The sequence below is a fragment of the Rhagoletis pomonella genome, unplaced genomic scaffold (genome assembly GCF_013731165.1).
Source record: "Rhagoletis pomonella isolate Grant_MI unplaced genomic scaffold, Rhpom_1.0 Rhpom_scaffold_03033, whole genome shotgun sequence".
Lineage (NCBI taxonomy): Eukaryota > Metazoa > Arthropoda > Insecta > Diptera > Tephritidae > Rhagoletis > Rhagoletis pomonella.
In genome coordinates, this window is record NW_023461586.1 from 1000 (window position 1) to 12565 (window position 11566).

The 11566-nt window shown below is 41.4% G+C and overlaps 1 protein-coding gene across 2 annotated transcripts; it reads right to left on the minus strand.

Moving 5' to 3' along the window:
* Nucleotides 1–2298: 2298 nt before the first annotated feature.
* On the minus strand, nucleotides 2299–9384 carry LOC118753903. 2 transcript variants are annotated; one of them, XM_036488781.1, is made up of 2 exons: nucleotides 3629–9384; nucleotides 2299–3583 (listed from the first exon to the last, which is right to left on the minus strand). In XM_036488781.1, the coding sequence occupies exons 1-2, from the start codon at nucleotides 9265–9267 to the stop codon at nucleotides 2509–2511; spliced, it is 6714 nt and encodes a 2237-aa protein (XP_036344674.1). In that variant the 5' UTR covers nucleotides 9268–9384; the 3' UTR covers nucleotides 2299–2508. The 2 variants fall into 2 exon arrangements, with proteins under 2 accessions (XP_036344674.1, XP_036344673.1); XM_036488780.1 differs by having other exon boundaries at nucleotides 2299–9384.
* Nucleotides 9385–11566: the final 2182 nt, after the last annotated feature.

Below are 11566 nucleotides of genomic sequence, written 5' to 3' on the forward strand. Positions count from 1 at the left end.
TGTCAGCAAATTTCGTTGTAATAAATCTCGAATTCGTCGCATGTTGAAACGATATTTTGAAATAAAAGCATTCGTTGTATGCGGTACTATATATGTAAGAGGAAGTGTTTTGGATTAGAATATAAAAGTAGTTAGCACTGATAAAAATTAAGTTTTTGGAGACAAATTGCCTATAAAAATTTATTGAAAAACAAATACTTTTAAAAAATACTTTTTTTGTGAAATATTCAAAAAACTCGGAAAAAATTTGTTAACTATGAAAAATAAGTATAAAAAATATGTATGCAAAAAAACTATTCCAAAAAAATTTTATTTTCGAAAAAATATGTTTTTGTAAAAAGACTTGGAAAACAAAATATTAAAAAAAAACCAAAATTAAAAGAAAAAGCCTTTAAAATTTTGAAAATCTCTTTTTAGTTTTTTAAGAAATAAATTTTTTCTGCAAGAAAATGTAAAAAAATTACTTTTATCCTAAAAATATTAGAATAAATTTTGTGGATAAAAATTTTTTGAAAACAAATTTTGCAAAATACAAACATATCGTCGTCACCTTAACTCACAAAGTCCCTAACCAGCAAATTTTGAACTTTACAGGAGAAACAAAAAAAGCGTATCAAAAAGAGGTAGAAATTGAAAAAACAAAAATAGCATGTAACTCCGTTGGTTTTGGTACTAAGACCTTAAAATTTTTATTGAAGGTGTGTTTTAATATTTATATATATACAGTATCGGTCATATCTATAGCACGCCATTTCATAGTGATATTGTGTGCCAATTATGTTTATTTATTTATTTTTAAGAATTTTCAATTAAAATCTAGTTCATTTTCAGACAAACCCCATATATACCCAAGTTTAAAAACTTGTAGAAAACTTCAAAAACGTGCAACAAAATTTCACCTAAATTTCAAACTTTTTTCTCGGAAGTGTTAGAATTTTGAGTACACAGTTTTTTAGCCCCTGCAATTTTAGTCTGATAATGTGCAAATTTCAAGTTGCTACGAATTACCGTTAATTTTTTAGAATTTTTTTTGTCGCATTGGCTTCCATATAATGAATAAACTCAATTTATTTGTATATGGAAGAAAACCGCAACACCTTTGGCGAAAAAAATTCTAAAAAATCAAAGGTAACCTTTAGCCACTTGAAACTTGCACATTATCAGACTACAATTGATTGGGCTATAAAACTGTGTATTCAGAAAAATTCTAACACTTCCGAGAAAAAAGTTTGAAATTTATATGAAAATTTGTTGCACTTTTTTGTAGTATTCTACAAATTGTTAAACTTGGGTTTGTATGGGTTTTGTTAGAGAAAGAACTATATTTTAATTGAAAATTCTTAAAAATAAATAAATAAACATAAGTGGCACACAATATCTCTTTGAAAACGCGTGCTATAGATATGACCGATACTGTATATATATATTTTAGTAAATGGAATGATTTGTATAAACTTTTTTCTCTGGTTTCATTTATATTTTTTAAGAATTGTCCAAAAATATTTCTATTGAAAAATATATTTCTATATAAAAATAAGTATGTAACCACACTTAAAATATGTTTGTATGTAACTTCACTTAAAATATGTTTTTGAATATAATAAATTTGCTTGCAAAAGAAGTTTTTGAACAATTTTTTCTAAATATATAGGAAAAATAAAACAAAATAAACAAATATCTATTCAAGAAAAGTTTTATGAAAAAATTTATTTTCCGTAAATTTATTTCATTCATTATAAATTGTTTTTATTTAATAATTTATTTTGAATAAAAAAAATAATTATGCAGTTTTAGATCGTTTTGTATACAAAAAAAAATTATTTCCAAAAATATATACAAAAATATTAGAATAAAATCAATCAATTTCAATAAAAAATCTAGTATTTTTTACAAAAATGTTTTCTGAATATTTTTCTTTAAAAAATCTAAATTTATTTAGAAAAAATAGCTATAAATAAAGATTAAGACCTCGGTTTTATAACAAGTTTTTTCACAAATATTTGTTTTTCAATGAAAAAAATGTAACTTTCAGAAATTTTTTCAAAATTAAAAAATATATTGCAGCAACTGTATCGATAAATTTTACTATATTTACTTATAAAACGTTAATCGTTTTGGTTGAATTTGTTAATTAACTCAAAAAATAAGAATATAAAAATGATTAGTTGGTCACCTTATAGCTACAACTAACAACAAATACAATCGTATGCATGTGTACAATATTTATGTATGTAATTGTAAGTGAGTGCATTTTCCACTTATACAAAATTGGAACTCATTTTAAAAAAAACGCTCAAATATTCTTTCCATTTCGCTTTTATTTTCTACCCTTTTATTCATCTTCATATCTCATCCATCATTCTACCAAACTTAACAATGTGCAATTTTATTTTACGTTCAAAGTGTGTAAAGTGGCTTAGGTATTTTCAACAACTACAAAAGACAACATTTGCTTTAACTCGAAACTCGTTAGCGCAAGCGCCGAGTGAATCTGAAGCCACCACTCAATCAAAACAAAACAATCGCTATTATAGTTATCATGCCAATTATGATCAGGCACATTGTATATAGATCTATGGGTGTGATAACGCCCAACGAACAAGCCAACAGCACGTGTTCAAGTGTTGTCAAGCTACCCGCTGCCGCCGCCGCCGCCCCCGCAGCCGGACGCAATTCACCGAATACTGAGAGGGCGTGCCGCTGATTTTTCGCCGCCGCAGCGCTGGTTGAAGGCTTCTCATCGTCGAGCGCTTGACCATCCCCGTCCACTAAAGTAGATTTTCTGCGCCGCCAAGGCAGTAGACCAGTCACCGTGGATGCGGCCGGTTTGAAGTCGTCGCGCGTTTCTTCCGCCTCCGTCTCCTCCTCCTCTTCGGCGGCCACACTCTGTGGCAATTCGCTGAGTGCTGAATTGAGTTGCTCCACCTCGGTAGTGCATTTTGCTATTTGTGTCAAAGTATCGGATGGACAACTGTCACTTTCTTGGCTATCAGTGGGACAGTAGCTAATTTTCACTTCAGAGATATTCAGATTAAGTGGCGGTGTCTCAAAGACTATGCTGCGCTTGCGTGGTGGTAGCGTATCGTATGCTTTATCTGTGAGGTTGAGCGACGATTCATCACTTCTCGCTACTTGGCTAGCCGTGACGCAACACTCTACCGCATCCTCTTCTTCTACAATGCTTGGCAACTCATCGACTTCGGTTAAATTTCTTTGTAAAAGTTCTGAAAACGCCAGCCGCAAATGATCTAATTCGGTGCTAATGCGCGCTGGAGACTTGTACGCACACTCGATGGGCGCGCGATTTTGGCTTTCACTTGTGGAGCATTCTACATCGGACGCAGATGCGCTATTTCTTCTCGAACCACTACTCCTCACCAACTGTGCTAATTCTATTAAGTGTTGCGTGTCATCCACCTCGAGTAGGTCGCTCCTACTAATTTTGCGCTTGATGGGCGTGCTGTTTTGGAACTTTGAATCATCTATAGACGCGGGAGGCTCTCTGACTTCACTCGAAAAACTATCTCCTCTATCCTCTAAGCTAATCTGTTCCCGGTCATGGGTTGAAGTGTCCCTGAAGATGGTTACATAACTTCTGTCTTTACTACGTTCATCCACCTCCTGAGTGTCGCTAGTACTGTGCTTCTTTGTGATCACTTCTAGCCTGCTGCCTACTCGAGTTTCATGCTCTTTTTGAGCTTCGCTTGCAATATGATCACTTGCCTTCACTTCTACTCTCTCATCTTCTTGGTTTTCGCGCTTCAATTCCCGCTCAATTTCCTGCTCAGCCTCTACTCTCTCACACGCCCCATTACCCAAACCATTTTCGTTCTTTTCCTCTCCCAAACTATCGCGTAATTCCTCTTCGCTTGGCGGTGGTGGAAATTCGGTAACATCTGCTCCAGCTTCACCAACACTTCTAGCGTCTTGAACTTCCTTCGAAACCCCGCCCACTATGGATACCTCACTCACGAAATTCTTTCTAACCTCAAAACGACTATTACACACGCTCTCGAGCTGTAAGCATGCATTATTTGTTTGTGCGCACAACGGAAAATCTGCTAAACTGACATTACCCGAGTCGGGATTGGATGAGGTTTCCTCTTCGCCGGAGCTCAACGAATCGCATTGTGTAACCACGCCCATTCTGCCTGCTTCTGCCGTTACCTTATCAACTACAATACTTATTTTACTAGCATAGATCTTATTAAAATTGGGTGAAAGTTTTAATGTTGCACACTCCATTGGCGCGCTCTCAACTTGTGGGGGGGACTCCGGTATGGATGCTAGCTTACAACTACTTGGACTTAACATAGTAGGTGAACTCTTAGTGTCGGAGTGTGTGGGTTTGGTAGAGGAGTTTTTGGTTGCTATGGTACTAGTACTAATGGGATTCTTAGTGGTAGTAGTTCCTGTTACATTTTCAACATCAACAACGCTAACACGATCATTTACATTATCAACAACAACAATGACATTCAAATGTTCTGGTTTATTAGTAGTGCTTGGCTTCGCGCATGCGTATGCCTTGGCAACAGTCAGTTCAACAGCAACAGCATTGGGATTAGTGTGTAGCTGGGTAGCTTTTGCAGCGGTAGTAGTAGTAGTAGTAGTAGTAGCGGTATCGAGCATGGATGCATGGTGGAGAGCGAATGCATGATTAGATGATGTCAATGGCACTTGTACAGACACAGGCGCTGGCGGCGCATGAACTGATTTAGTAGTAGTGAGATCATCATCTTTACCTGAAACATTTGTGGTAGACGGTTGTGCCGACTGCTGCTGTTGTTCGCGCGTTCGTGAACGCCTCGACGACGATTGCTCACCAATGCCGAAAATCATTGCCAACTCCTCGGAAGAGTTGTACTGTGAAGGGGAGGAGAGCGAACGTGTACGTGCGCGCTCTTGTGAATGACGCGTAGCCGCATCAGTGACTGTGGTAGCGGCGATGGCGCGTGCGCTGACTGGCGTCAAATTTAGCGGTGGCGGTGGTGGCGATGGCGAGTAGCTGAATGTGCTATTCGTTGTGGCGCTTATGTTCGGTGTGGCGCTTGTGGTCGATGGAACATCGTAAGATGTGGTGCTGAAGGTTTTTATTGGATCGGTGCTGGGTGCATGATATTCACTACTTGGTGACTTAATATAATCGCTGGAGGAGTAGGGATTGAAGGAGGTAATGCTCGAAGATTGTCGTCGACTGGCGGAGGGACTCGATGATTTGGCCAGGCAATCGCTGGATGAGGAAAACGAGGAGGCTGTTGTGCTGGCACCGGTTTTGACGGCACCGGCGCCGACGCCACCGACGCCAGCATTGTTGCTGCTGCTGCAGCTGCTTGTGGTTATGCTGGGCGCAGTCGTGTGATCATCGCCACTGCTGTGCGTTGTCGCGCCGCCTTGGCGTGCAGTGCCCAGCGTGCGCTCCGCGATGATAATAGGTGGCGCTGACACTTTGGACACGGTTGTCGCTCCTTGGCGCATTTTGGCCTCGCACTCCAGCATGATCTGATCGATTTCCTCAATGTTCTGCGCTGTCGTTGCTTGACGTGCGCGCGCTGCATCTGCTTCTTCTGCAACGGTACAAACAATATTATCAACTTTTGCCGCTGGCTCCGAGTGTATATGTTCGGCGTTACAGGTGGCAACAGCTGCTGCTGCTGATGATGCTTGTACGCTGCTGGCTGCACTCTGCTGCAGCTCCTGATTCAGATTGTCATAGTCGGGGTTGTCATCGCCGCTGGCCAGCTCGCTCAATTGACGCATGCAACGCTTAGCGATTGCCTCTATCTGCTTCGACTGTATGGGATCCAGCTTCTTGATAAGGTTTGGCATGACCAGAGACTCATCTGGTTGTTTGGCTTGTGTTATGTTCTTCACTTGCACCGCCTCCTGTACAACTACTGGCGGCTCGGTGGTCACAATGTCCTTCAATATCTTCTCGCATACCGCATTGGCCGCCTCCGAAACTTGATCGATGGCCTCAATGAGTTTTCCTTCTTTGTGCAACTTGCGTGGCTTCGCCAGCGCTTGACTGCTGTTCGCATCGGGCAAGGTGTCTAGCAGCATTTTTCCGCAGCGCTTTGCCGCCTCCGACACCGCTTCAATTTCCTGCAAATCTTTCTCCAGCTTCTCCTCCTCAGTGTTGGCTTTAGGCGGACGCGCTGCAGTTATGAGCGCTTCCTTGCGCAACTCTTGCAGCTCCTTCGTCAGCTTGACGGACTTCTCTTGCGCATCCATTGCAATCTTATTCAGCGCGTCCTCCATTTGCGCATTCGCCGCCGTGGGCTCAGGCGTGAGACTCTTGCGCGGCAGCGGCACAGGCGGTTTGTGTACTTCCTCTTTGTGCGCCACGCTGCTGCTGGGCAGCTTTTCGGGCAGCGCACAAATGGCGCCACCCTGACTGGGATGACGGAAAGGTATCGAGAGTTTCTTTGGCGCAGCCAGCTGCTGCTGATCTTGCTCCTTGAGGTTGCGCAATAGCGCCAGTGTAGCTGGAACATCTGCGGTCGTCTCGCTATCGTCCTTACGCAAATCCGACATGCTGCCGGCGCGATCTAAGTTGCGCGTCAGTTCCAGATATGAGTGCAGGTCACCACCGGATGGCTTGGCAGCGTCGCGGTGTATCAGATTGTAAATGTTTGCAGATTGTGTGCGCGTCGCGCGATTCTTCTTCTGAAACGAGCTGTACGGATACATGAATTTGTCCTTGGGGCCAGGCGGGTCCTTGCGCAAAGCGCGCACGGCCAAGTCATCTTTGATTATGTCGGGCGTATTCACCACCACCGGTTGGGTCGGCTCCACTATGGACGTAACATGCAGATAGTCGTTTTGCGGCGCTGCAACAACCGGGCCAATAGGTATGCCGAAGGGCGGCTGCTTCTCCACGGTTTTGTGCTGCAAATTCGCCAGCTGCATGTTACGATAGGCAACATCGTCGCGTATGGGATCGGGCTCGCCTGCAGGCGAATCTTCATCATCGTATTCGTCGGCGTGCGCCAAAGCGTACTTCTCAAACTCACTGGGCGTTGGTATGCGTTCCTTCTTCTCTGGCTCCTCGGTGAGCCCCAGTGACTTGTAGATGGCCTCCAGCTCGTTGATGGCCTCCTCAAGATTGGCGGGCTTTTTGCGCGGAAAATATATGGGCACCTCGGCTGCGCTGCTGGGCGGTATGGATAGCTTGCGCTGCGGTGGCGTGGGAGGCGTGAAAATGGGTTTGTGGTGCTGTTCGCGCTTCTCGGCCACGTACTCGTCATACTTGTTCGGCGTGTTTGGTATCTCGCCCGAACGTCGCTGGTAGTGGTTCGGCATGGAGCTGCTCTTGCTGTAGTCCTTGCTGCGTATCTCTACGTAATTCGAACTCGAATTGTCCGGCTTCGATTTTATTCGCAAACTGCCGCACACAATGTTATCCACCTCATCAACGGCGGGTTGTGGTGACGACTGCGGCTTCTTGTGTGGCTTTTGCACCTCCGAGTAAACAGGTATAGGGTAAGCGCGTAACTCGCCGACACGCGAGCTAGAAACCGAACGCGGTTTGGCGTTGCTCTCCGGCGCGAATGTGCGCTGCACGTCTCGACCTCGATGCTGCGCGCCAGCATCCAAGCGTTTCCAAAAGTCGTTTGCGTGCTGTTGAGACGAAGGTGAAGGTAGTCCGCTCTTTGTCGTGCGCAATATACTCGCAGCCGCAATCGCATCTTTGCTTGTCGCATCCGCGTGCGGCTCCAGCATGTGTATGGGCTTGCGCGAGCGCGGTGTCGCATCGGCAACGTAGTGATGTTCCAAACCGTTCGGCAGCGACTTCTTCGAGGGATGCGCATCACGTTCAGCGCGCGTAATGAAGCGCCGGTGGTGTGGCGTATTACTGGGCGCAAATGCTTGTTGCGGCGTGCCGGCCTGCATGTGCTGCGCTGGCGCTACAGCCGGCGGGGTATTCAGCGAATGCACCGACTGGTAATGAGGTCCCGCAGGTCCCGACCAAATCTTATCATCTGATACACAACGCCCACTCAGACGGTGCGTAGCAGTGGGCAGCGCCGGCAGCCCGCTCTGATCGAAGGCGTACGAAATGGGGCGCAAATCACCAGCGCTGCCATTCTGCAACTGTCCGCTGACATTTACGCGTCGCAGTGGATCACGTGGTGGCGGAGGTGGTGGCAACGGTTTTGTCTGCAGCCGACCATTGACATTCTGTAAATGTATGTGGCTGTCATAGCTGATGCTGCGCTTGCTATCATTAACGCTATTCTGCAAATTCTTTGGCTGCTGTTGCTGCTGTAGTTGACCCCACTGCACATAGGGCGCGACATGTTGCAGGCTACTTGTATTTCTTAAGCGCGGCTGGGCAGCAGCGCTAGGTGGCGTCGCTTGCGCTGATGGATTGTAAATAGAGAGCGGCACTGGTTGCGTCTTCCAGCGTTGTGTTGGCTGTGGCGCATACATGACTGGCACCTGGCCGCTGCTTGGCTCGCCATCACGCGACAGCCGTTTATAGTAGCGCTCATTGCGCGCGGCGCGACTACGCCTGCTCTGCGCATTATTGGCGGCACCCATTCCACCACTATGAATGCTCTCATCACTGCGATATTTCGAAAAAGTTGAGGAGTTCAAAGAAATCAACTCTTCCTCGCTGGATGAATGCGCGCCAAGCGCCTTTTCGTGTGGCAAACGTTGCGCGGAACGTGTTTTTACCGCGGCACGCGCAGCGCGTCGATCCAACGAGTTTGAGGAGCGCATATAAGCTGCAATGGCTGGATGCGCGCCGGCATGCGGGAGGTACTGTTGCTGTTGTTGCTGATTCTGATAGTAAGCCTCCGTGGGTGAAATGGTCTCCACGGGTAAAAAGAATTCATGATCCACATGTTGTGGTTGCGGTGGATGTGGTGGTGCTATTAGAGCGCCTGTCTGCGGATTGATGACGATGTGATCGAAACTGGCGCCATTCAACTTGCTGCTACGACTAACTTTACTTGATTTATTACTCGATTTTGTTTTCAAATTGGCACTACTGCCGCCGCCGCCACCGCTGCTGGTGGTGGCATGGCGTGCATTTCTTTGGGTGGGTACAAAGCCAGCTTTGCGATCCTCTTCAGACGATGAATCCGAGGCAATATCTTTCTTCCGACGAAAGAGGCGCCCAAAGGACCACTTCTTATTCGAAGCGCTGCTGGCGGGCGTATGATTCGTGGACGCTTGTGAGGCGCTTAGGGAATTGTCTTTTCGGCTGTTGGCGTGTGACGACGTTGCGTTGTGAGCTATTTGTGAGCGCTCCATGTCGACGGCGTCAACGTTTGAGTCGTCTGGCTCATCGGTGGAGTTGTCAAGTTCTTTGGGTAACGGCAGCTGAGGTCGCCAAGATGTCTGGACAGTCTGTGCAAAGAGAGAGAGAGGAAAAGGTGAGATGAGTTTAAAGATTTTATGAAAAACAAAAATTAAGCGAAGACGAATTTTTATGCTGGCAACTTCATGAATAGCTCAAGCTCTTTAAAGCTCAAAATTTTTACAAATACCATGAAAAAATGTTACAGTAATATTACATAAATATTTTTCATCGCTACAGATATAACAAAGACCTTCTATTGTGTTGAACTCGTGGTTCGTCGAATTATTTATTATTTGCACTCTGATTAGTGTGCAAATATTGGCTGCCTGCAAATATCAGAGCCAAAGCAGAGTCACTAACAAAGCGTTAACTAATAAGCACAATATAACTGTCTAAATAAATAGACCGCTATTAATAATAATCTTCTACATACACACACACACACACATGCCTTAAAATACAAATGCATACACAACCGAACATGCAGATACGTAAAGAATGAAAGTTTAATCAACTTGACGCAGTCGATCAACAACTTTGATAAGACTAGTAGCCTCCGTCTAGATAGCACATACTTATGACTAGGTTGAGTGTTCGTATTCTTGGCACCATCCAAGAAAACACTGTTCAGTAAAAGATAAAAGAAAATGTGAAGAAAGAATAGAGCAAATATTATAAAAACTTTTTAAAACAAAGAATATACAATAAAAACCCCTCTCCCCATATAAAGCACAGCATCTGTTCTTACTAGTTCAATCTGCTCGGTGTAAAGCAGCGAAAAGCGTTTGAGCAATTGTTAAAGAAATTATAAAAGCCATTTAGCATTTGCTGTTTTCAGCATTTTTTTTTCTTTTTGTTTTTCCTTCTTGGTACAAGGGAAATATTGTTTTGTCGATATCTGACAAATGCAATTAGTAGCAAATGACTGTATTTGAAGTGAAGCAGAAATTCTTGGCAAATAGGAAATGAAATATTGAAGTGTTCATGTATGACATGCCCACATGTTCAAATTTGTGTGTTTGGCAGTCGAATAATTATAAATAAATAAATAAATATAAAGTAAAATATCAATAAAAAAATAAAATAAAAATAAAAAAAACGATTAAAAAAGTATTAAAAAGCAATAGATAAAATGAAAAAATAAAAAATTTATGCATATGCATATAGAAAACTTATAAGAAATTACACAAAATAATAAACTTTATGAAAACAAAGAATAAAAAATTATAAAAAATTAATACATAAAAAAGTATAAAAATCAATATAGAACACGAAAAAGTAAAAAAATTTCAAAAAATAAGAATTTAAAAAAATATTTAAAAAAAATTGTTAAAACGAAAAAATTGAATAAAAAAATAAAAATTAACCAAAAATTTTAAAAGCAAATAAAAAAATAAACTATTTTAAAAGCAAATAAAAAACAGAGACAGTAACGGCTAAAATTTGATTTCCATTTTTCCGGTCAAATTAAACCGTTGTCTTATGATTTTAAATTTTCTCGACTAAAAATAATTTTTATTTTCTTTATAAAAAAAATTAAAAAATTAAAAATAGATACATATGCATATAGAAAAATTATAATAAATTACAAAATATAAAAAACTTTATGAAAACGAAGAATAAACAATTAAAAAAGATTGTAATATAAAAAAGTATAAAAATCAACTTAGAACATGAAAAAGTATAAAAAAAAATTAAATAATTAAAAAAAAAAATTACTAAAAAAATGTTAAAACGAAAAAATTGTTTAAAAGAAATAAACCAAAAATTAAAATATTTTAAAATAAAACAAAACGTAACATAAAGACCGTTACGGTTATGATCTTTATAACAAAAATCATACGCTGACCGTTAAAATTTGATTTCTATTTTTCCGGTAAAATTTAAACGCTGTTTTGATTTTGAATTTTCTCGATTATGAATAATTTTTGTTTTCTTGATTAAAAATAAGCGTTTTTTATTTTTATTTTGACGATCGTGTTATAGCCCCTATTTTCAGACTTAATTTTTGCAGATCATAAAAACTTTAAAACGATCATAAGCTCTCAAGAAAAGCAAAAACTCCATATAAAATGACGTACAAGAAATGGCTAAGAAATTTTCTTGAGTCAAATTTCCTTAAGGCAGTACGCAGTTCTTAAGAAATTTACTACGTTTTCTACTACGGTTTTCTAAAGTTATTTGTGAAAAAAGAGCACAAGGCAACCCAGGTTTGCAACAGAAATATATGCCCGTTCCATTATTTCTTGA